Source organism: Balaenoptera ricei, chromosome X (assembly GCF_028023285.1).
Source record: "Balaenoptera ricei isolate mBalRic1 chromosome X, mBalRic1.hap2, whole genome shotgun sequence".
In the NCBI taxonomy this organism is placed as follows: domain Eukaryota; kingdom Metazoa; phylum Chordata; class Mammalia; order Artiodactyla; family Balaenopteridae; genus Balaenoptera; species Balaenoptera ricei.
The window spans coordinates 2,334,661-2,360,431 of NC_082660.1; the positions used below are offsets into that span (position 1 = coordinate 2,334,661).

Below are 25,771 nucleotides of genomic sequence, written 5' to 3' on the forward strand. Positions count from 1 at the left end.
TGGCTGCACCAGTTTATATCCCCACCCACAGTGTAGGAGGGTTCTCTCTTCTCCACACCCTCTCCAGCATTTGTTGTTTGTTATCTTTTTGATAATAGCCATTCTGACAGGTGTGAAGTCGTATCTCACTGTGGTTTTGATTTGCATTTTGAAGAGGTATCTGCACCCCCAGGTTCACAGTAGCATTATTCACAACAGTCAAGACGTGGAAACAACCTCAGTGTCTGTCAACAGAGGAATGAATAAAGGAGATGTGGCGTACGGATACATACAATGGAATATTACTTGGCCATAAAAGAGGAAATCCTGCCATTCTTGACAACACAGATGGACCTAGAGGGCATTATGCTAAGTGAAATAAACCAGACAGAGAAAGACAAACAGGGTATGATATCACTTATTTGCTGAATCTAAGAAAGTCAAATTCATAGAAACAGAGTTAAAAGGTGGTTACTGGGGCTGTGGGGTGGAGGGGTAATAGGAGAGATGTTGATCAGAGAGTATAAAGTTGCAACTAGTAGGTAAATAAGTCCTGGAGATTTAATGCAGAGCACAGTGATTACAGACAATAATATTGTATAATAAACGTCACCCTTACTAAGAGACTGGTTCTTAATTATTCCCACCACATACACACACACAAAAATGATAATTAGGTAACCTGATAGAGATGATAGCTATTGCTACAAGGGCAATCATACTGTGATATATAAATGTACCAAAGCAACACGTGGAACACCTATCAGAATGCTATATGCCAAACATATTACAATTAAAAAAAACCAAAAAAACCTGTAAAGCAGGTATCTTACTGTCCTGTATGGAGGAGGAGCTCCAAAAACAGAAAAAAAATTTTTTTCTGCAGGCAATACCTGAGGCAGCCTCAGATTGAGACCACACCTGTTTTTCCTTAACTTCTTGAGTCAAGGTGGTTGGATTCTGTAACGAGAACGCAAAATGAGATTGGCTTCCAGACTTCCATGAACAGAGTATTGTTAAGGAAAAAAAAAAAAAAGGAGAAGGGAAAAAAAAGAAACCAATGAGGGCATCCAAAATGGCAGAGGAGACAGAAGAATTTAGCTCCTTCGCAACACAGACTCCGTGGACAATCTCCATCAAAACCCAAAACAATCTCAAAAACCCTCTTTCTCATTTTCTCCCAAAATATGCATGGATATGCGTGTGTGCCTACACACGTACACACACACACACACACTCTCTCTCTCTCTCTCTCCCTCTCCCAAACCAGAATGTCACCCCCTAAGCACCTACTCTATAGAAATTCTAGACCGTCACTGCCAGAAGGTTTGCAGCCGGACCCTAAGTTGCCGTGCCTGTCTGTGGGGACGTTCCCAAAGGAATTCCATGAGCAGAGGTGGACAAGTGTGGTCACCAAGGAATAAACAGGCTCTTACGTGAGCCTCATTTTGGTGTGACGCCTGGTACCTGGCTGTACCAGTGTGATATGAATGTTACAGATCACACACGGGTTGACTTACAGCGAGGAAGGGAGATTGTTTTTAGCAAATTGCAAAGGTAACTTGGAAAGCTGGGCGCCAAGCTATGTGAGTGATGAGAATGAAATTTTAAAATATTTTAGTTTTTGATGACAATGGTGGAGGCACATTTTGAACAAACTGCAAAGGCGACTGGCAAAGACACCCTCGGGTACTAGATGAGAGGCTGGCAAAGCATGGCCAAATCCAGCCCCCCAGCTGCTTTTTATAAATAAAACTTTACTGGAACACAGCCACGCCCTTTCATTTACATACCGTCTAGGGCTGCTTTTGCACACTGCTTGTCCTGCAATGCCCAAAATATTAACCATCTGGCCCTCTGCAGAAGAAAATACTGTATCATGTATGTGAAACTTGTTTTAAGGGAGAATTTGAAAGTTCTCAGCACAAGAAAAACATTTTGTAACTATGTAAGGGGACGGATGTTAGATAGACATACTGGGGTGTTTTTCTGCTACATATACATATACAGAATCATTATGCTGCAAACCTGAAACAAACATAATTTTTTGGTCAATTATATCTCAGTAAAATATAAAAAATTAAAAAGAAAAAGAAAGACTTCCGACACCTAGGCTAGATGAAAGCAGAAAAAGCTACAGCTTTCCCTGTGACCAAAGAAGCAGACCAGAGACAGACTTCATCTTAAAAGATACAAAGTTTTATTAAACAAACCTAGAATCAATAGTATTATTCCATAAATTAGACAGCAGTAAAATTTTCCTAGGGTATATATACAAATCACAGTGATTTTCATTGTGCAAGGAATTGACAGGGTTTTTTAATCCACATGAGAAGCTGCGATGGCCCGGCGGGGCTCCGAGTGTGACTCATTGGGGACGTGCCACACTGGCCCAGGCACTTCATCCCACAAGAAAGAAGGAAGCTCTGACCGTCCTGCAGAGGTGGAAAAGCATCACAGGGAACCAGGAAAGACGGCCTGCGAGCACAAAGGCTTCAAATCCCAGTTGCAAAAGCAAACATGTAATGACTTTTACTTAAATAACGGAGGAGTCCACCGTGGAAGATCAACAGAACATCTGAAGACACAATAATTTAGAGGAAACTGTTACAGAGTATTTCCTTTTGATTATGAAGCACTGCTCCTTGGATGCAACCCCACAGGGTCTGCAAAAACAAGCTTGATGTGAAAACATTATGCTTGGTGAAAGCATCCCCCCCCATTCCACCTCCAACAAGACAGACAGACAGACAGACACACACACACCACTACTCAAATATATTAAGACAACTGTGCATGTGCTTTTCTCTTTGCTTTTGGTAACTCAACAACATCCACGGAAGTTGAACTAATGAGTCAGAAACAGGGATAGAGGGTACATACAGTACGTAGGATGTGCCCAACAGGTGTAAAACACACGCCAGGGAGACGGACCCCTGGAAAAAGAATAATGCAGGCATCTCACTTCAAATCTTAATTGGGAGCCATCAAGGGCTTCTGTGATGGTGTAAATTTCGTGATGCAAAATCAAAGGGCTGGAAAAAAAAATCCAATCTCTCCTGCACCTGCAGCTAACGCGAGGATTTTCATGCTCTGATGGGATTGGGTGCAGCCTGCAGAGTTCACCTGGGTGGGCGGCCCTCGGTGCCTACAGGGCGGCGGGTCGGGGTCTCGCGTGAACATGATGGAGCTGTATTTCACAGTTACAGTGGTTCCAAATTGAGAGGCAACTTAGGTTGTACGTAGAAAGGGCAAATGTGTGTCATGTCACTCAACTGCTCAGCGCTACTGGTGACGCCATGGCTGGCAGCAGGTTAGTCCCGACGTAGAGACGGACAGAAGGAAACCAAACACTGCACAGGACATTTATAAACAGCTGATGGTGCAGCTGCCCCAGGAGAAGGAACAGGAGGTGGCGTTTTAAAGCAACGTGATGGTGTGACATGGACACCTGTTACCTGGTTACTGGAGTTTCTTTTGCATATTGTGACATGTGGAGAGCATAAATCACGACTTTTCCATTGCTGGCAAACGATACATTTCTGCTGAGTGGGATTCCAACTTCTGTGACCATGAACATTATGCCGTATGATCAGCTGTGATTTTATCTCCTTCTCAGCTTCACAGATGCCTATCAAAGCAGGCTGGCGACAATCCCCTTAGGAAAACAAGACCCACCTCAATCCACCTCTTGCAATACATGTGTTTCCTGAAGACTTTTTAAATAGCATTGTCATTTACCAACTTGTCAAATTGCAGAAAACAAAAATAAATCTGTGCTTTTCCGGCTCTGAAGGCTGTGCTGATGGATATGAATTTCCCTCAAAACTCTGCACCCTGATTATTTCTGATCCGATACGTGAACATGGCAGAAGGCCTCCAGGGAGTGAACTAGTTTTCGGTCATACATAGGGAGCGTGCGTGCCATGTGCTTAAGACTCATTTTGATCACACCCATCTTTGCATTACGTCAGACCATTTAATTTATGCCCTGGCCACCAGCAGGTAGCGCTTTGTATAATTAAATGGGCATGAGGGTCTGGAAGGTGAGACAAACACCATCTGGTACTCCTGGAATTCCTCTTCATTTTCAAGGTTTTGCACGGCTGATGGTCAATGACAACGTTTTTAAAGAACCAAATCATCAACGCATTTGAACTTTTGTTTTCCCTGCATATTTGTTCAAAATTAAGGCAATGTGTTTTCATGCATTCTTGTACTATTTTCGTCTCATAAATTAAATCCTGGACATGAAGAGCGAACCCAAAAAAATATGCATAGGGAGCGTGTGTATGTACAATTTTGCACTGTGTTCCGGAAAGGTGTTTCATTTATTTTGTATTTTTTTAAGCATAAGGCTCCAAATAATAATTGTTTATTTTTATAGTCAGAAGACACGAGACATGTTTTTCCTCGTGGGTCTACATCTCCGTGCAGGTTTGCTTTGCTGATTTAACCTTCTGACATTCAACGATGAAACAGTGCAGGAATTACGTGGTAAAATTTTAGCCCGTTGGCCCATGGCTTCATCCAAAGAGCACGGTGCCTGCAAAGTACAGACTGAAAATACAGTTCTGTGGGAACATTTATCCAAGCGCACCCTTGGAAAATAAATTTTTATTGAGCTACTCATTGTCAAGGGTTTATTTTACTAAATTTTGGACTCACTCTCACCTATGGAGTTGGTTTCTATTTGAAGACGAGGTCATTTATGAGAAGGCGGTGATTTAGTGCCTTCAATTTAAAGCTTTTATAGGTGTAAGTTGCCTTCATGTCACCTTCAAATAGACACAGCCCTTGTCTTTGGATTCGTGAGGGGAAACTGGCCAAATCTGATAGGTGACTACATCTCCTTTGACATTTTTGCTACGGTAAAAAAAAATGTATGATTTTTTGCAAATGGCAGCTCTCCACACCCCCAGATGTGCCTGCAGAAGAGAGAGGTAGGCAAGGGCTATAGGAAGAAAAGCCTTCCTGGCCCAGCACAGGAAAAAGTGTTGATGGCAAAGAACCTGCCAGGTAACCCAAGAACACGTAAGCTGCAGAGGCCTGGGAGGGGGCTGAGAGCTCGGGGGGCACCCAGCACTTGACACCAACACACCTGTGGGGCATACTCTGCCCCATGCCGGCTGCCCAAGGAGCTGGACCTTTCTTGGCAGGAAAAGGGAGGATGCAGGAGAGGAGATCTCGGAGATCTACTGGGTACATCCCTGCAGCCACTGAAGGCTCTGGAACCTACTTCTTAAATGCACAGACCTCCGTGGAGAAGGCCATGGTTGGGCCCTATGATCGGATGCATAACAAGTTTGAGCAATGCTGTGTTTCCAGCTGAGTCACAGCCAACAGAATATGGGCGGCGCCTTTAGGTTTTCACGGCAAAGTTTAGAATCAGAAAGCAGAAGCAGAGAGTAGAGAAGGAAATGCATGAGGGACGAGACAGACACCAAGGACCTCTGCCCAGGCACTGCTTCTGGGAAGACCCATGTTTAAACAGCAACACTCGTGGCGACCCACTCAACACCTGGCTTTCACGATCAGTGCTAAGGGGAAGGCACAGCAGAGCACGCCTCGGGGACCCTCACCCTCACGTCCAAAGAGAAACGAATCTCACGCAATGGTTATTCTGCACAAGCCGACCTGGTCTATGAAACCAGATGGACTGAACATTGACAGGAAGAAGTGAAACTAAGCGGAAACGAGGGAGGTTCAAACACTTCCATCGTACCTTTTCGTTTCTTACTTTTCCTAAAACCAAAGGGAAAAGAAAACATTTGCATAAGTTCATTGAGCCAATACAGAAAGCTACTAGTTTGCTTTGGGAGATGCGTTTTGGTCCACGGATTTAACCTGGAATATTAATAGATAGCCATCCCCCTACAGAGTATGAAATTTTTTAATGCAATAGAGAAAATTCCTTGAATAACATTCATGGTCAATGGCTAGTCTTGCACTAAAGTTCAAACCCACATCTCCTTCCCTGTCATCCTGGATTCATGACCCAAGGCTACCAGACACAAAGCATTGAAGACATTGGATATAGACCGTCGTATGATATTTTCTTCACATATAACCATAAAATGCATATGAGATGATAAAAAATGCACATGTCATACTTTTAAAATTTGTCCCCAAGAGAATAGATTCTTGAAAAAAAAATCTGAAACATAAACACCATAGGCTCTGGAAAGTAGGAACATTTACTTCACTGCACAATTTCCCTGCTCCAGGCACACCGTCCTTTTTATACACACACACACACACACACACGCACAGGCACAAACACAGAATCTGTGGTTGTATCTGAACAAGTTCAGCTCAAACTTATAAAGTCTACGAGAAAAAAACCCCCAGGATATCCCAGTAGGAACACAAGCCTAAAAAGAAGATAAAATCTACAACCAAACAATTTTTCAAAATGTCCTACTGTGCAGTCGATTTCCAGTTGCTTAAATAATTCTAGGTCCACAAACGTCAATGGCTCTGCAATCTCTTTGTATACATCCGGGTGTATATAGATGTGGAAAAGTCCTTATCCCGTTAAGAAGATGCTTCTTCAGGTCTGCCTGGGGACAGCCATCTGTCCCAGGCAGGCTCAAATCACCCTGTTGCTGGCGTGAAATTAGACAAAGGATTTTGTTAGTTTTTAAACACCTGGGTAAAGTTTGTCATCCTAAGAACAACAACAACAATAATAGCACGAAAGAAACCAAACTTTCCTTTGGAATTCTTACTGCAAAGACCCACAAGCCTGAATTCTAAGGAGAGAAGATGCCTAACAAGAGACATGGAACAGTATTTTAAAGGTGGGTTTTTAAGGTTCTATGGTGTTGACATCCACAGAACTAGCCCCTCCTCATCCATGAGAAAGATTCATCACTCAAGCAAAAACAGATCCTAGTTTCAACGTGCTTTGCTGTAGGATTATACAACCAGACAAAACATTTTATGATGCAGAAAGCTACAACGCACAGGGAGGTGAGAGGTCCCCTGCCAGCTGTCTTCAAATCCATCTCCACCTGCTGAAAAGCAGTAATCCACACAAAGATGCATGATTAAGTCACACAGCTCCAGAACATAGCTCCGGAATCCTGTAATGAAGCTGAACTTGGGTCTCACCTATGGGATTAGATTTCGCTTCATGAAAGAATATCTTCTCGCATAGAATCATCACACCTAATCGCTCAGTGGAAAATACCAGCCGGTAAAATTACTGAGATAGATTCAAACATGAATGTGTCTGGCTTTTAGAAGAAGAAAATGCAAACTGGTTGAATAAATAGAAAGCAATGTGATTATGAAATGATCTCCTGACTTCCAAAGGTTCATCAAGAATGTCATCAAATACTGCCCCTGCCACTGGCCAAAGTACATTAAAAATAATTCCACTATAAATCTAGAAAAAAAATGATACAAATGAACTTATTTACAAAAAGGAAACAGACTCACAGACACAGAAAACAAACTTATGGTTACCAAAGGGGAAAAATGGGGAGGGAATATATTAGGAATTTGGGATGAACAGATTCACATTACTATGTATAAAATAGATAAACAACAAGGACCTACCGAATAGCACAGGGAACTATACTCAATATATTGTAAAAACCTACAATGGAAAACAATCTGAAAAAAATTTATACACATATACAACGGAATCACTTTGCTACACCTGAAACTAACACAATATTGCAAATCAACTATACTTCAATAAAAAATAAAAATTAAAAAAATAAAAACCAACCCCTAGATACCGGGGAGAAAAATAAAACGCAATTAAACTAACTCAATAACTAACTAAATAAACTAGACCTTCAAAGTCGTCAGAGACCTTCAAAGGTTCGTGGACATAAGAGACTCAAAATCATTTCTTTTAAATCTCAAATTAACTTTAGCAAATTTCCTACGAGGTGTTCCTTTTTTAACAAAAAGAGACCCAAGAGTCCTTCTGAAAATACTTGGGAAGTACTTTGGTGTGGACCTCGGGGATTCCAGGAAGGAGGCACAAGAGCTAGGCTTCTCCAATGTGCAGGTGCACCCGTCTCCTAGGAGCCTTATTTATTGGTACAGATCCTGCCCCGGCAGGTGGGGCCGGGGCGTGAGATGCTCGTGGTGAGGCCGGTGCTCTGGCCGTGCGGCCCACACACACCGGCTGTGTCTTCTGCTGCCCTGGAAAGGCCTCTGGCTGGTTCTGCTCTATCGCTCGTGCCGGAACGGGGGAGAGGAGCCCCACTCGGTCTAGGCAAGACCTCCTGCACATGAGGTTCTGTCAACCTCGCCGATTTTTAACTAGTAAAAATAAAGATACACCTTGTCGGTTACCCATTTTAAATACAGCAGTGTGTACGTATCAATCCTGAACTCCCAGTGTATCCCTCCCCCCGACCCTCCCCCCCTCGTAACCATAAGTTCGTTCTCTGAGTCTGTTTCTGTTGTGTAAATAAGTTCAACCAACAAGGACCTACTGTAGAGCATAGGGAACTGGGCACAATATTATGTAACAACCTAAATGGGAAAAGAATTTGAAAAAGAAGAGATACATGTATATGTTAAAAAAAAAGAAAGAAAGAAAAAAACAGAATTCAACTGATAAAATTAATGAATGAAATAAGAGATGCCTTGATATTAAAAAAAAAAAAAAAAAAAAAAAGCTATACCTTCCAGGTGGGGAGCCCACGCTCAGAAGTTCTTGAAGACTTCCAGATCTTTCTGTGACACGGGAGGGGCCACGCTCCAGTCGTTCTCGGGGTAAGCTTCGAAGTTGGAGGTGTCGCCCTCGCTGCACACTTTGGGCACGATGGGAGGCTGGGGAACAACAGGACACAACACCGTGTTACAGAGGAACAGCGCGCCAGGATGTTACTACGCTCAGCGCACGTTAGTGCACTTTGCACAGACTGTGCTTTTACAAATGGACGCCCTGCAGCAACCCTACCCTGAGCAAGTCTGCTGGGATCCTTTTTCCAACCGCACTGGCTCACTTCCCGTCTGTGTCGCATTTTGACAATTCTCACAGTTCAAGCTTTTCCACGATGATGATATTTGTTATGTTGATCTGTGACCAGTGATCTTTGACGTTACTACTGAAATTGTGCTTTTTTTTGTTTTGTTTTGTATTTTTGAATTAAGGTATGGACACTTTTTTTAGACACAGTGTGATTGTATGCTTAATAGACTACAGGATAGTATATATATTGTACATAACTTAATTTTTCTTTTCTTTTTTTATTTTTAATTTTTGGCCTTGCCTTGATTTGCGGGAATCTTAGTTCCCGGACCAGGGATCAAACCCTCACCCTTGGTAGTGAAAGCACAGAGTCCTAACCACTGGACCACCAGGGAATTCCCTATACATAACTTTTACATGTGCTGCGAAACGAAAAAATTAGTGTGACTTGCTTTATTGTGGTGCTCTGGAACCAAGCTTACAGTATCTCGAGGTCTACCCATACATCCCTCTATGTCTACAGCTTTATGTGAAAATGTAAAAAGAACTGGAAAACAACAGAGCTGCTTTTCTTTGTTTATGAACAGGAAAAGCTTGGAATTAAGATATTGCAAGTGAGGTGTCAACTATCAGATTGATGAATGCTTACACAGTTTGAAGAATTTAGGGAGGAAGGAAGGTACCCAGCACTTGCTTCTTAAATTCTAGAATTGAGGACCACCTGGACTGCTTGTTAAATTCAGATTCCCAGGTCAGGGACATTCTGATGTAGCTGGCCCTGTGGCCACACTTTGGAAAATTCCAGAAAGATGGAAAGAGCTCCAGACTTGGGTTTTATTATCTCAGAGGCCAAACCGCAATCCTGCGTTGATAAAAATGAAGGCATTGGGATTGAGAAGAGGGTCAGCAAACTTTTCCCATTAAGGGCCAGTTAGTAAAACATTTTGTTTTTCAGGCCATGCAACTTCTGTTGCGACTACTCAGTGCTGCCATGGCAGTGGGAAAGCAGCCATCGACAATCTGTAAACAAATGGATGTGGCTATGTGCCAATAAAACTTTATTTATAAAAACAAGCAAGGGGCCAGATTTGGCCCACAGGTTGTACTTTGCTGATTCCTGCATACGTCCAACTCCAAGATTCTGTAACGCACACAGACACCAACTAGTTTTCTCTAATCCTATGAAACTGTTATGCTTTGTCCAGAGCCATTAACACACGTGGTGAACACCACCCCTCTCCCCCGTCCTCTGCAGGATGCATCCTAACCTGGATGTTTCACAAGACACTTGAGGTTCAGTGATGCTAGAATCCTCAAGTCAAGCCCAGGACGAGGACCTAGATATGTCCTTGTCCCAAAGTTCCGTGCTTCCTAACAGACCACAGCAAAGCAGATGCAGCTGGAGAATCCTGACAGAGCATGGGCTCATATGTGGATCCCAGGGGGAACATTTTAACTGCTATGTGGACACAGAAATGAGTCAAGTAAATTAAAAATTATTCATGTAAAAAAAAAAAACCCTCTTGTTACTTGTATATTTCGTTGACTGTATCAAAATGCAAAGAGTATTGAGTGGTCAGCATCTCAGAAACATCAAGGAACTTCAGGTGAAGGTGCCACGTTCCTCATCTGACTCAGAAGTTCCATGCCAGAAAGCCTAATTAGTGAGGTTCACGCTTTATACGCACCGCAGACAACCCCCATCCCCAAATGGGCCAACCCACGCGTGAATAGATCTTAGGTTGGTTCCATAAAAGAGGTTAAGGATTTACAAAGATTTTAAAAGTCACAGAGTAAATTTAAGGGTCACTTTTCCTTCATTCGTTCTCATTGCATTCAATAAATGAGCTGTTTCTATAAACCAGGCACCATGTGGACAGAAGGTGCATGATTCTGGCTTTCAGAAACCTTCCAGCTCAGTCAATGGCTCCATTGTCAAGGGGAGATACCTCTTTTGAACCATCAGTTAGGCAAAACTGCAAAAGTTGTATAACTCACCACTCTTGAGCTGGGGGGAAAGAGGCATTTTTCAAAACAAGTCCCCTGGGAGCACAAAAGGATGCCATTTCTACAGAGAAGTATGTTGCAAAAGTACCAAGATTTCAAACGCCATTTACCCTCTGACCCAAGGATCTCACGTCTGGAAATTCATCTTCAACACAAAAGAAATGTATGAAATTATTCCTTGTAGGAGACTGGAATTGGCCTAAGTGTCTGTCAGTTGAGGTCTGGTTAAGTAAACGATGGTAGAGACATGTAAAGCAGTTCCATGCGGTTTAAAAAGAACGAGAAAGCTATTCAGGCATATGGGAAGATCTCGAGGTTGTATCGTTAAATGAAAAAAGCAAAATTAGAATAGTGCGTGCATAACTGTAGGTTTTGTGTTTTTTAAAAAAGGGAGAAGGACTTCCCTGGTGGTCCAGTGGCTAAGAATCCGCCTTCCAATGCAGGGGACACGGGTTCGAGCCCTGGTCAGGGAACTAAGATCCCACATGCCGTGGGGCAACTAAGCCTGCGTGCTCTAGAGCCTGCGTGCCACAACTAGAGAGCCCGTGTGCCACAACTACTGAGACTGAGTGCTCTGAAGCCCTCGCACCACAATAGAGAGCCTGCGTGCCACAACTAAAGACCCGACGCAGCCAAATAAATAAATAAATAAAAACAAATACTTTTTTTTAAAAAGGGAGAAAATAAGAATATGTATATCCACCTGGGTTCACATTAACCTAAAGAAACTTTTAAAGGATACACAGAAAAATCTAATAAGAGTGGTTACCTACAGCCAGCTGGGAGGGGACAGCCTGGCCACGTACGCATATTAATATTGACTTGGTTTTTGAACAATGCGAATATATTACCTAGGCAATTCTGTAAGTCAGTGTAATAGAATAAAATACATAAGAGTTAAAACCTTGAACAAAATGAATATCAGCTCCACCCCTAGAGTCTGGGCTGGGGGCCAGGCATTAGCATTTTTTAAGTCTCTCCACTGGCGCCCAAGCGCGACGTTGAAAACATTGCTATTGAGGATACCCGTCGATAACATATTCAGTTCAAAGAAAGATGAGCCTGAGAATACTTTCCATCTCATCCGCCACCATCACTGGGCCACATCCGTCCATAAGTACGAGACATACGTCCTACCTGTGTCATTCCCCCTTAGAAAGGGAACAGATGACATTCATCATAGTCTCAGAGCTAGGGAGGGATGGAGTCAGTTCTCCAAAAATCCAACTGCAAAAAAGCCAGGGTCTTAACCCCCCATTAGGTGACTCTTTAGCTGAGCTCTCCCCTGAATAGGGAACCTGGCTTATTAACGATGTGGGATGGTTGCTTGTGTCGAATCAATTCATTATGTGTCCATCCTAAGTAAATGAGTGTCCAGGAGAGCTCCAGGCTGCCCAGGTACGAACTGCCCATTTACATATGTTGTACCTTCAGTTTCCTTTCTGGGACAGCCTCCCAGTCTGTGGTCCGGAACCACCGATGCCGTTTCACGTCTTCTGCTCCATTCTTCAAAAGAAACACGCATCATCAGTGAACAGAAGGTTGACAGGATAGCAAAGAAAATATTCCAAAAGAATCTCTACACGATTCCCTACAGAGAAAAACAAGAGTTTGCTGTGTTTTGAATCACTCTCCCCGGAGTGTGAGCTATTAGGGAAAACTACAGATGAAGGCATTTGAGTTTCATTTGCTTTCCTTCATCGTAGAAAGAAATCCAGTCACGAGGTTCACGTGTATACTGCTCTGGACCACAAAGACCGAAGTAGAATTATGGTTCAGCCTCTTGACATAAAATTAGACTGACACACGGTCAGGTCTGAGTTTGATGCTGTTTTCATCTTGACAATTTCCTCAGGTGAAATTACGCTCATTTTAGAAACATATAAACTGAGATTCATTAAATGATGTCATTTGCTCTGTATTGCCCAGCGAGTTAAGTCTGTAACTCAAACTGAGGATGTCAGACTTCAGAGATTTTAACAACTACCCAATGTTGCCTCTCAATTAACAACGTGTACGGCACAGGGAACGCTACTCTATACTCCGTAATAACCTATATGGGAACAGAATCTAAAAAAGCGTGGATGCATGCATATGTACTCACTTTGCTGTACAACTGAAACTAACACAACATTGTAAATCAACTCTACTCCAAAAAAAATTAAAAAAAAAACAACAACACAAAAACCAATGTGTACTAAGGTCTGTCTAGTTCATCCTCAGCTGTGGTGTCAACAGCTGGACGGGAGACACCACCAGCACCAGGACCTCTGAAAATCCCTTCCAAGTTCTCAGCCTTCAGCTGCACCCTTCTTCTCCTTTTCTACGACACTTGTAGCAACTTTTTCATCAATTAAATGTGTGAAGTTATAAGACAGAAACGTGTGAAGTCTGTGACACAGAAGCCAGTGCATCTGAAGTTAACTTTTTAAAACGTGTACCAGTTCATATTTTTTAAAGTTTTAAATGATTTATCCTCAAAGAAGAAAATTCTCTGTAACCATATCTCCAAGAGGAAGGAGATGGGGATGTCAATGTCTTCTACTTTTTTCCAGTCCTATTATTTTGAAAACTCTTTTTCTTTTCCTATTTCTTTCCATCCATATGTAAGTCAAATAATGACATCTGATGAGTGTTACCTTGAGGGATGCTGAGAGAAGGTAAATAAGACTGAAGGTTTACTCCCTAAAACTTCAGACTCAGTATGGATACTAAGGTATTATGATATCTAGATAGAGGACAGAGAGATAGATATACATGATGGTAGATGACAGATGATGAGCTATTTAGATAGATCACTGATAGATACATTTATAGATGACAGATGAAAGTTAGGTAGATAGGTGTTCAATAGATAACAGACAGATAGATGATAGACAGATGACGGAAGAAAACAGACAGATGATAGGTGATAGATACATAGGTAGGTAGATGATAGATAAATTGATAATGGAGAGATAGATGAGATATCTAGATAGATGACTGATATATAGGTAGATGATGGAATATGATTGATAGACATATAGATAGACATAGATGATAGACAGATAGATACAACAAATAGACAAAGAAGTGAAAGAGAAAGTAAGTGCTAGAAACTTTCCAAGTGTGGAGGACAGAGCAGTGTCCATAGAGGATGAAGGAGTTAAACACAACGGTCTGTTTTGGAAGAAAAAAGAGAAACACTCCAAACGAAGGAGCACCAGGAGGAGAAAACCAGCCAGGTATTGGATGAACAACTACCCTGTTTCACAGATTTGTTCCTTTCACCAGTGATATCCAACCACTTAGCGTTTACTGCCCTCCTTAAGGACCTGAACACTTGAGCCAATGTCCATGAGTAGCCTTAACTAGCCAACCAATTTAACTAGTTATGGATTGAACTGTGCTCCCCGCTAAAGGACATGTTGAGGTCCTAATCCTCAGCACCTGTGAATGTAACTTTATTTGGAAACAAGGTTTCTGTAGATGTAAACAAGTCAGGAGGAAGTCATTGGGGTGGACCCTAAATGCAATGACAGCGTCCTTACAAGAGACAGAAGAGGAGAGACCCAGATACAGAGGAGAAGCCCCAGGAAGACAGAGGCAGAGATGGGAGGGATGCGGCCACAAGCCCAGGGAAGCCTGGAGCCCCCAAAAGCTGGAAGAGGCAGGAAGGACCCTCCCCTGGAGCCTCTGGAGGGAGTGCAGCCCTGGGACACCTTGACCTCAGATGTCTCGTCTCCAGGATGGGGGAGGATGATTCCTGTGGTTTTTAAGCTCATGGTTTGTGGTCCTCTGTTACAGCCGCCCCAGGAAATGAACACACCCACATAAACAGAGGGCCCCAAGAGATCTGCGGGGTTCAGGTCTCACACACAGGTCTACTTTGTCCCTCAAGACTGCAACTGACAGGGTCAATGCACTGGTCCACGCCTAAGTTTATCCACGGACGTCCAGAGCTAGAAACAGCTAAGAAGATGTCCCTGGTTTGTCTCAAATTCAGCAGTGCCAAAACAGAACCAAGACAGGCATATACAGTATCATAGTTTATACAAGTCAGTTCCTTACACATATTTCCCTCCAGATGAAAAGTTTGACAAAATCGCACATGGTGTACAACTTTTAAAATGATGATTAATTCACATACAAACCTGCACATGCATGTTTATAGCAGCACTATTCCTAACAGCCAAAAAGTGGAAACAGCCCAAGTGCCCATGGATGGATGGATGGGTGGATGGATGGATGGATGGATGGGTGAATGGATGGGTGGATGGATGGATGGATGGATGGATGGATGGATGGGTGGATGGATGGGTGGATGGATGGATGGATGGATGGATGGATGGATGGATGGATGGATGGGTGGATGGATGGGTGGATGGATGGGTGGATGGATGGATGGATGGATGGATGGATGGATGGGTGGATGGATGGGTGGATGGATGGATGGGTGGATGGATGGATGGGTGGATGGATGGGTGGATGGATGGGTGGGTGGATGGATGGATGGATGGGTGGATGGATGGATGGATGGGTGGATGGATGGATGGATGGATGGATGGGTGGATGGATGGATGGGTGGATGGATGGATGGATGGATGGATGGGTGGGTGGATGGATGGATGGATGGGTGGATGGATGGATGGATGGGTGGATGGATGGATGGATGGATGGATGGGTGGATGGATGGGTGGATGGATGGATGGGTGAATGGATGGGTGGATGGATGGATGGGTGGATGGATGGATGGATGGATGGATGGGTGGATGGATGGATGGATGGATGGATGGATGGATGGATGGATGGATGAACAAACAGCATGGGGGCCATCCACACAGTGGAAAATGACTCAGCCATGAAAAGGAGTGAAGCTCTGACACAGGCTACCACGTGGATGGACCCTGAACACATAATGCTCAGTGAGAGAAGCCAGACACAAAAGGTCATGCTTTGCATGATTCCATTTTCATGAAAGCTCAGAATGGGACAATCTATAGAGACAGAAAGTAGCCCAGTGGTTGCCTACCTCCAGGAGGGATAGAAGGATGGAGAGGTGATAGCTACAGGATATGGGTTTCTTTTGGAAGGGATGAGCATGGTCTTTAAAACTGCGGTGATGGTTGCACAATTTTGCAAATACATTACAAGCCATCGGACTGTCCACTTTAAACGGGTAAACTGGATGGTATGTGAATTAGACTTCGATAATGTTGTTTAAAAATATAAAAGTAAATAAAGTCATGATCCGTAACCTATAGATCACTGTTGAGTCAATGGCTCCTTTGGAGAGACAAGGAGATGGGGTGTAGACCCAGTTTGATTCTGCATGCCCCAGAAACCCAGATTTGGAATTTGACCAATGACTGAGTATGAACGTTCTGCCTTTGTTGAAGTGTGTGAAGTCAAATGACAGGCACTTATAACGAATACCACTTAATGTATACGGACGGAAACACTCACCTTCATGTTTCCCAATCTCCTTGTTCTGTCGACAACAAGCAATTTCTTAATGAGGTCTCTGTTTGGGAGGAGGAGACAAAAACACAAGACATGTTGATACGGACCCATGCAAACACAGCAGGTCAACAGCAATAAAATCCAGACCGTACAATGTGGACACTGGAGCAATGGTTCACACTGGCTGAACGCTTTCTAACGCTTCTTTCTAACCATTATGCGTTCCTAAATAATTTCTGCGACGCAGAGTTGCGAGAGGGACCTAGCTGAGGGGAAGAGGTTGATTAAATACCGTAGAGAAGAATAGCAATTGAACGTGACCAGCAGCAAGAGAAAATGTGCCTGCCCTGGGGATGGTGAGGCTTCATTTCAAATATATGGCGACTACACAACATGTGCTTTTACCAAAATCGATGGTCTCGCTTTGCCCTGTGGGTCTGCTTACCTGTGGGATTCTTGTCTGGCCATCCCTGCCTTCCTGTAAGCATGTAAACTTATTGGATCCCTTTCGTGTGTGCTGGTTCACTTAGATCCTCCTTCTAAATAGCAGATGGGGGACTTCCCTGGTGGTCCAGTGGTAAAGAATCCACCTTCCAATGCAGGGGACACGGGTTTGATCCCTGGTCAGGGAACTAAGATCCCACGTGCTGCGGAGCAACTAAGCCTGCGTGCCACAACTACCGAGCTCACACGCCTCAACTAGAGAGGCTACGTGCTTTGGAAGCCGCGCGCTACAGCTACAGAGCCCACACACCCTGGACCCTGCACGCCACAACTAGAGAAGAGAAAACCCGCACGCCACAACTAGAGAGAAGCCTGCACGCTGCAACGAAGACCCCATGCACTGCAACAAAAGATCCCGCATGCCTCGACAAAGATCCCACGTGACGCAACTAAGACCCGACACAGCCAAAAATAAGTTAAACAAATAAATAAATAATCTTGTTTAAAAATAAATAAATAAATAGCAGACAGTATCAGAATACAGCAGGACGGTCAATTATGATGGGAAACTGGAGATGGTTTTCAAGACTTCCAGAAGATGGGCTAGTTCTCAGAGTAACAGTTAAGGAAGTAAAAAGTATAATGTGTGTGTTTAAGTATCTAATACGCTGAGTATGCTGTGTATAATAATATCCAGGGACTTCAAGCATATAAGGATGTTTTCCAGGACAATCAAAAACCCCCGACTCAGCTTTAAGCATCTCAGCTTTCCTGAATCCAAAGATGCCCTGGGGTGAGCAGCACAAACCCAGGCTCCAGCTACGCCCTGGGCGCTGTGACCAGCTAAGGAGGCTCAGGTGTGTCAGGTGATAAATATGAGGGACCCAGGGCTCCTCACATCTGGACTGTGAAATCTCCCAGGTTCCTACTGATGTCAAACTCCGTCAAGGCATAACTGTAACACAGAGTTTCCCAACACTGTGCATCCTTAAGTAGAACTGGAGTCCTTCTAGACGCTTTCCCAAATCCAACTCAAAGAGAAAACCCGAGAACACTGGTTCACCTAAGGCTAGGATTTAGCCTTAAGGCTAGGATTTTGATGTGTCCATCGAAAACAGAGGAAATTTACTCTTGCGCAAGGCAGAGGGATAAAAGAGCGCTGAGAAATTAAGGTACCTTTCCCGTACTTAGTGAGTTTCCCCTTCATTATTTTGACATACCAAAGAAACAAACCAAAAAAAGCAAGGTCACCAAACACCACACTCCCAAAACATCCCCAAATCCATGTGTTTTTTCTTCTTTTTCCCTATTACTTACAGCACCCTCAGCCCTATGAGTGCATATCCTTAAAGCTGCCTGTCCCAGGATTACAAGAAAATCAAAGACTTATATAATATATAAAATTAGATCTTTGCAAAACAGCTCGATCCTGAAGGCAAAAGGTGCAAAGGAAAAGGGGCCACCCGATATGGCAAAGCCACGTAGGAACTCTGCAAGCATCCAAGACGTGACAGGTGGGCACGTCCATCCTGGAATGGCTGTGAGTCCACTGGCAAGCCCTTGATTCACCGAGGCTGAAATTCTGAATCCTACTGACTCCCCGGGTGACAGCTGGCTTCTCCTTGACCACTTTCAGACACAGAGAAACACTTGTAAATATATATGAGTTCTATACCAAGTTGGCACCAAGCCCCAAAGCTTTTACTTCCTTTTCAATTATATATACTGCAAGGAATCTTAAGCTTCATCCAAGGAGACGTTTGCCCAGGCCAACAGGCTGACACGGTCCAATGCCGAGGTTGTAGGAACCCACAAAGGACCTGAAAAACTTCAGTCAAAATTCTACCCTCAGGGTCACCTGGTGACAGTCATTCGGGTAAGAAATGACTCCTAACGGTTCTGCTTCTCAGCCAACTTATGAAGATCTAGGCAAAACCGTGAAGAAGTAAAATTTTACTCAACTACGATCTGCCATCATCAAGGGCAGCAAAGGGTACCAGGTTCCTGCCCTTGCTGAGCCCCCTCATTGGGGATGTGAGAGGAAGTGCCTGGAGCTGCCTGCGTGAGCCCTAACCCCAACCCCTAACCCTAACTAACCCTAACTAACCCTAACCCTAACCCCAACCCCTAACCCTAACCCTAACTAACCCTAACCCTAACTAACCCTAACCCTAACTAACCCTAACCCTAACCCCTAACCCTAACCCCAACCCCTAACCCTAACTAACCCTAACCCTACCTAACCCTAACCCCTAACCCTAACCCTAACCCTAACTAACCCTAACCCTAACTAACCCTAACCCTAACCCCTAACCCTAACCCACCCTAACCCTGACTAACCCTAACCCTAATCCCTAACCCTAACCCCAACCCCTAACCCTAATCCTAACCCTAACTAACCCTAACCCTAACCCCTAACCCTAACCCTAACCCACCCTAACCCTGACTAACCCTAACCCTAATCCCTAACCCTAACCCCAACCCCTAACCCTAACCCTAACCCTAATCCCTAACCCTAACCCCAACCCCTAAACCTAACCCTAAGAATTCCAGAACAGCCTCTGCTGCTTCTCTCTTGAAAGTAAACTATGCAAAAAAGACGGGGAGTTGGCAGGAGACCAGACGGAGATTATGCTTAGGTTTGTTCTCCTTCTATACCATCTTCTTGTTCACAAAACGTTGGAAACGTACTCAATATATGAACATGAGCGTAAAAAAGAATGAAATTGTGCCCTCTGCAGTAACATGGATGGACCTAGAGATGATCATACTAAGTGAAGTCAGTCAGAAGAGAAAGACAAATACCATATGATAGCACTTATATGTGGAATCTAAAAAATGATACAGGGACTTCCCTTCCAGTGGTGAGGGCTCTGCACTTCCAATGCAGGGGGCATGAGTTCAATCCCTGGTCAGGGAACTAAGATCCTACATGCTGTGCACTCACAGACACAGAAATCAAACTTATTGGGAAAGGGGGTGGGGGGAGGGATAAAGTAGGAGTTTGGGATTAGCAGATACACACGACTATATATAAAATAAACAACGAGGACCTACTATATAGCATAGGGAATTATATTCAATATCTTGTAATAACCTATAATGGAAAAGAATGTGAAAAAGAATTTATATGTATATAAATATATGTGTATATGTATAACCAAATCACTTTGCTGTACACTTGAAACTAACACAATATTGTGAATCAACTATACTTCAATAAAACAAAATGGATAAAAAAAAATTGTGGTAAAATAGAAATAAAATTGACTATTTTAACCATTGAAAATACATATATTAACATAAGCAAATAAATGACCTAAGATTTATGGATCTCCCCCTTCTCTTGGGGAAACATCTCCTGGAAGAATTTAAGTCCTTCCTTGAAAGAGGAAGGGGATCCAGTCTGATGATCTTCTGTGTTGCCATCACAAGTTTACAAAAGAAGTAAGCAGACTACGAGGACACAGGAGGTAGTTCATCCTTATCTTGCTTGGAGCACTTGCACCCGCTGCAACAGCAAAGTCATACCCATCGCGGGCAGGTCCCGCCAACGTGCAGCAGGTGTTTACAAGCCCCAGGTGTACCCAGGAGAATTCCAGGGAGTCTACAGGGGCCATCAACTAGCAGTGCCCATGGGTGTGAGTAAGCGCTAACCTGATCAAATCATTGGTCAATCGTTGATACATCTATAACTCAACTTTATTTTTTTCTCTTTATTTTGTCTTCTCTTAATACCCTCCCCCTGCCCTTCCTCATCCCTCCCCACCCCTCCCCTATAACTCAATTTTTAAGTTGTTTTGCCATCCATTCGAAACAACGTCACTCAACACTGCTGGGATTTGGAGCCTGGGAGAGAAATCCTAGACCGTATTTCTTCATTTCTTTCTAGAGCAATAGACTTTTGAGTGCTGCATTCCCCTTGTCACCTTACTGTCGGACCATTCATGACACAGAAGTCCCCCTTCCGGATAATTTATGTCTAACTGGAGCCTCCTTTTCTTGCTAAAATCTTTTAAAACCTAGCTGGTGGGTCAAACACCACACAAGCTCCAGCCCACACGAACCAAGAGGAACACCATCCGTGAATCACACTGAGAATCTCGATTTAAGGTAAGTACATTGATCTCTAAGAAACAAAACCAGATGCGGCCAGTGGCCCCAGGAGCCGATCACTGTCATGAAATAAGTTTTCTCTGAACTTAATTTCCACAGGTTACTTTAAAATTATGTAGCAAAAAAGAGGAGTTTAGTTCTCAACTGAACACAATTAACCCCATTTGGGGATCAGGAGGGGTTTGGAGCACCTATCAATGTATCTGGGAAATACGGTAAAACAACTGGAAATTAGGACCCACAATGGTGCAAATGGCTAAAAGCTGACACACAGAGCAAGGTCGTCGGAAAACCTAAAGCATTCTTATCTTTTAAAAAATTTAGTTTTTTCCCCCATTGCCACAAAAATGCACACCCAAAGTTTAACACTGAAGCAATGCAAAAGTTCTTGAAACAATGAGGGCGTAACTCAAAATTCTAGCAGGAAAAAGGACTTTAAGAATGAAAATAATTTAAGCAGGAGAGAAAAGATAAACTCTGCTAAAGCAATCAACACTTGTGCCAACCGCAACACTAGCTGGGAGGAAGGACACCCTTCATGTCAAATAACAGAACGGCTCTCTTATTAAATATGATAACAAATGCCTTTATTTGCTAATTGTAAGTGTCATTTATTTCAAACGGTATAAAATAGGGCTGAGAGTCATTAAAAGGTGAAGTGTCATCCCAGCAGAGCCATGAAAACCTTTTCCCTTTTGGTGGAAAAACTGACCGGTCAAAACAGCTTCAGCCCAGCACAGAGAATAACACAGGATGGTACCCGGCTCGGCAGATGCCATAACTGGGGTTTCTTAGATGCTTTAAAAATAAACACACCCGATGAGGAGGGAAACGGTTTACTTACTTGACACTGAAGTCCAAATGTCTGGGGAAATCTATCTTGCCTGCAAGAATTTTTTGGTAAATGCCAAATGCGTTGTCATCAAAAAACGGAGGAAACCTGTTAGAAACATAAACATCTATTTTTAGTGGCGAGCAAGTGTGGAAAACATCCCTGCTTTGTAAGGATGACTCTTTCTGCCTGACCCGGGCAGAACAGAATTTATTTCACGGCAGCTCTTTCCTCCCACCCTGGAGTCCATGGATGGCTCGAGACCAGCTTCGAAGAGATGGTTCCAAGAGGCCAAGCGTGAAGCACTGCAGCCCAAGTACAGAGGATGGGCCAGCAAAGAAAAGGCAATGACCGTGAGGCCATCTGACCAACTATGAGGTCACTAGGGTACCATTAAAAATGTCTCCCCAACTGGACCGTGAGTGGACCTCTTTGTATCCTTCCTGCATACGGGAGTGTGTAGCACACAGTAGGTGTTCAATAAGTGTACACAGGCCAAATGTAAGAGGATAGGTTACACTGTATCATATTTTTTTGGCTCAAGTACTTCATAACTTTATAGAAGCCAATATGTGAATCTCCATAGTCGATGAATTCACCTCCATCCTACTTTGGGAGGTGAGTGACAGCAAAGCTGGTTTCCAGTTCGCGATTTTAGGCACAAAGATCTACACTAGGGGTTGGCCAATGATGGCCCACAGCCTCTTTTTGCCAATAAAGTTGTACTGGCACACGGGCATGCCATACACTTACGTATCATCTGCAGCAATGTTACCACAATTAAAGACTATAGTCCAGTTACAGAAACTAACAGACCTATCCTTTCTAATATCTGGAAATAGAAAAACAAAAAAACGTGACAGAAGCTAAAGAAGAAATACACTTACAACTGCCAAGACCAAGAAAAATCCAAGAAACTCTAGAAGTAAACCACTAAATATATACTAGATAGCCACATGTCCCTGGGCACAAGGTATACTTTTGATATTTCCTCAGAGTGCTCAAGGCAAAGACCTTCAACTCAAAAGCATAACCTCTATTTAGTTTCTTTAGAAGGAGGTCTTCTAATTCCGTAGAATAAGCAATGGAAATATAAAGGGCAGTTTTCAAATGATGGTCTGATTGATGATGGCAAATCTCAATGATCAAAAATAATTCTCGTGTTGATTCCAAATCAACTCCTCATGTTTTTTTTAAAGAGAAACAGTGTATCGTGGGTGGAATGGTGGCCTCCAAAGTTACATCCACGTCCTCAACCCGACGACCTTAAATGGAACCTTATACGGAAACAGAGTTTTTGCAGATGTGATGAAGTGAAGGGTCTGAGATGAGGTCCTCCTGGATGAGGGTGGCCCTACATCCAATGATAGGGTCCATCTAAGACACAGAAGAGGAGAGACACAGACACAGAGGAGAAGCCCTGTGAAGATGAAGGCAGAGACGGGAGGGAGGCGGCCACAAGCCCAGGGACGCCCGGAGCCCCCAGAAGCTGGAAGAGGCGGGAAGGACCCTCCCCTGGAGCCTCTGGAGGGAGCGCGGCCCTGGGACACCTCGACCTCAGACATCTGGTCTCCAGGACCGGGAAGAGGATGAATTCCTGTTTTAAATGCCCAAGTTTGTGGAAATTTGTTATGGCCGCCCCAGGAAACCAATACACAAATATATTACAGACAAGAGAGAGTCGAAAAATATTTAAAAAATAAAGAACAGAAATATGAAGTACAAAAATAGAAATGAATGGGAAAGTGGAAGGAAAAGAGGTAGGTTCCTCAGAAAAATTGAATATTCTAAATAAATGTAGAAATGCAGCTGCGTGCAGCATAAAATAGCCTTTTTTCCTTATGTGATACTTTCGTTCCTCAGCTTTACACTTGGGCGTGAATAGGAGCACAGAGTCCGTAAGACCACAGCTGTACCTCTTGGGGTCACTGGCTGTTATGGTCTCATAACTACAACTACTCTGGCCAGTTGTGCTTCCAGAGTGACCAGCTTCCACGGATTGAGAAACTAGCCAGGCCGGGAGACACCCAACCCTCGCCAACCGTGAACGCCTTGAAGCTCATAAATCCCAAGCTAGCCCTTCGCGTGCGTCAGGAGTTTCCGCTAACAATGGCTGGGGGAGTCATATTCCCGTCTTGGGTGGTGGCCCTGTCTGAGCACATCCAGCTGTATGATTTCACTGGGGGAAACAGATACACATTCAGAAACGGGACCAGGGGAAAATGTGTCATACATACCTACCCACGTTCATGGAGAATATGACACGCAGTACTCTGGAGTAGCTGGCATTACACGACACTATCATGGGAAAGGTATGTTAGCAGTAGTTTAACGAGCGGAAAAAACAATAATAAGTGAGCACTGACAGATCTTGCCTGAAGGACAAAGCACGGAGAAGGCCTATCGGAGAAGTCGGCGTGTGGAAAGCAGCCAAAGAAAGTGCCCTCAAATCTGTCTTTAATCCAACAGAATCCTTCCAATTCTTAATAAACGGGTGCCCATCATACAGAAGTGGGCGTCATATGCACCTTCACATCGTCCATGGTGAGACGTAGTCATGAAGGACAGCCTGCTCTTCCCCATGAAGGCAGGCTCCAGAATTTCGTCGGAAAAATGCATGCCAATTTTGCCATTTTCTCCATCATCTACCTGTGATCCTTTTTATAGATACCTTCGACCTACCTAAATCTTCCAGTAAAAAAAGTGGATTGTCCAGAAACAGGCGCCATCGTTGTTGTGACCTCGTGTTCTTCATCAGACCCCCAGAGACCCCTGTTACAAAATGATGGTCCTGGGACGTCCCCAGTGGTCCAGTGCTTAAGACTCCATGCTTTGGACTTCCCTTGTGGCACAGTGGTTAAGAATCCACCTGCCAATGTAGGGGACACGGGTTCGAGCCCTGGTCCGGGAAGATCCCTCATGCCACGGAGCAACGAAGCCCGTGCACCACAACTACGGAGCCTGTGTTCTAGAGCCCGCGAGCCACAACTACTGAGCCTGCGTGCCACAACTACTGAAGCCCGTGCACCACAACTACTGAGCCCGTGAGCCACAACTACTGGGCCCACGTGCCACAACTACTGAGCCCGCGCGCCTAGAGCCCGTGCTGATTCCTCAGAAAAAGGGGCAAGAACAAAGTATTGGGCCAAGAAACACTGGGGCAGACTGTAGCGTGAGAGAGAGTCCTGGGGCACAGTACCTTTGGCATGGCAGCCGTGATTCTCAAAGTGGGGTCCCAGGGACTCCTCGGGTTTCTTGAGGCCTTTTCAGGAGCTTTGTGACATCTTTTTTCTAACTATAAATCTGAATATGGCTGCATTTTCGTCATATACCTCAACCAAAACAACGAATCACACCAGACAGAGTGTGAGAGAAGGGAAGAACGCAGTGGCCCGCAATTAAGCTGGACATAAAAGAGACTAATGAACATGTGAAACAACGTCACTCTTTTCTCTAAATATTTTTAATACTAGGAAATAGTTATTTTTTTCATTAAAAATTTGATTTATGTCAACCATTAGTTTATCACCTTATGTATAAGATATGCTTTTACGTATAAACTTATATATAAAATCTCAGTTTAATTTTCAAATGTGGTAAACGTTGACAGATATAACCTGCATCAATGAGAGCTCTTTGGGGTCGATACTAACATTTAGGAGCGTTTTCATTACTTTTAGGAAGGGAGTAACTTTTAGGGTAGATGGTTATTTAAAACTTTTAGGGTCCTGCGGCCGAAATTGTTTTGAGAACCACTGCACCACAGCTAACGTTCCACATGGGTGCAGCTCCAAATGCAGACAAGTTCCACCTTCCTGAAAAACAGGTGTGGGACTGAACTCTCCACATGGGTGGATATGAAAGGAGCAGATGATGAAAGACATCAGGGCTGAGCTGGTGCTCCTGGGAAAGCCCACGAATGGGCCACCTCTCTTCAATCCAACCGAAACATTTCTCACTCGATGAAAATAAAACCCCAGTTATGACATGCTCTCATACCTAATCAC

The 25,771-nt window shown here is 43.7% G+C and overlaps 1 protein-coding gene across 1 annotated transcript in view; it reads right to left on the reverse strand.

The window, feature by feature from the left end:
* Positions 1-2,156: 2,156 nt before the first annotated feature.
* The window catches only part of PRKX (protein kinase cAMP-dependent X-linked catalytic subunit), an 88,928-nt gene continuing 65,313 nt past the window's right edge, over positions 2,157-25,771 (reverse strand). The window contains exons 5-9 of the mRNA XM_059910825.1: positions 21,777-21,872; positions 16,376-16,433; positions 12,359-12,436; positions 8,634-8,781; positions 2,157-6,587 (exon numbers count right to left, since the gene is read on the reverse strand). Of these exons, the coding sequence (XP_059766808.1) occupies positions 8,656-8,781; positions 12,359-12,436; positions 16,376-16,433; positions 21,777-21,872 (358 nt within the window). The 3' untranslated portion in view covers positions 2,157-6,587; positions 8,634-8,655. The remainder of the gene's footprint in view (positions 6,588-8,633; positions 8,782-12,358; positions 12,437-16,375; positions 16,434-21,776; positions 21,873-25,771) is intronic.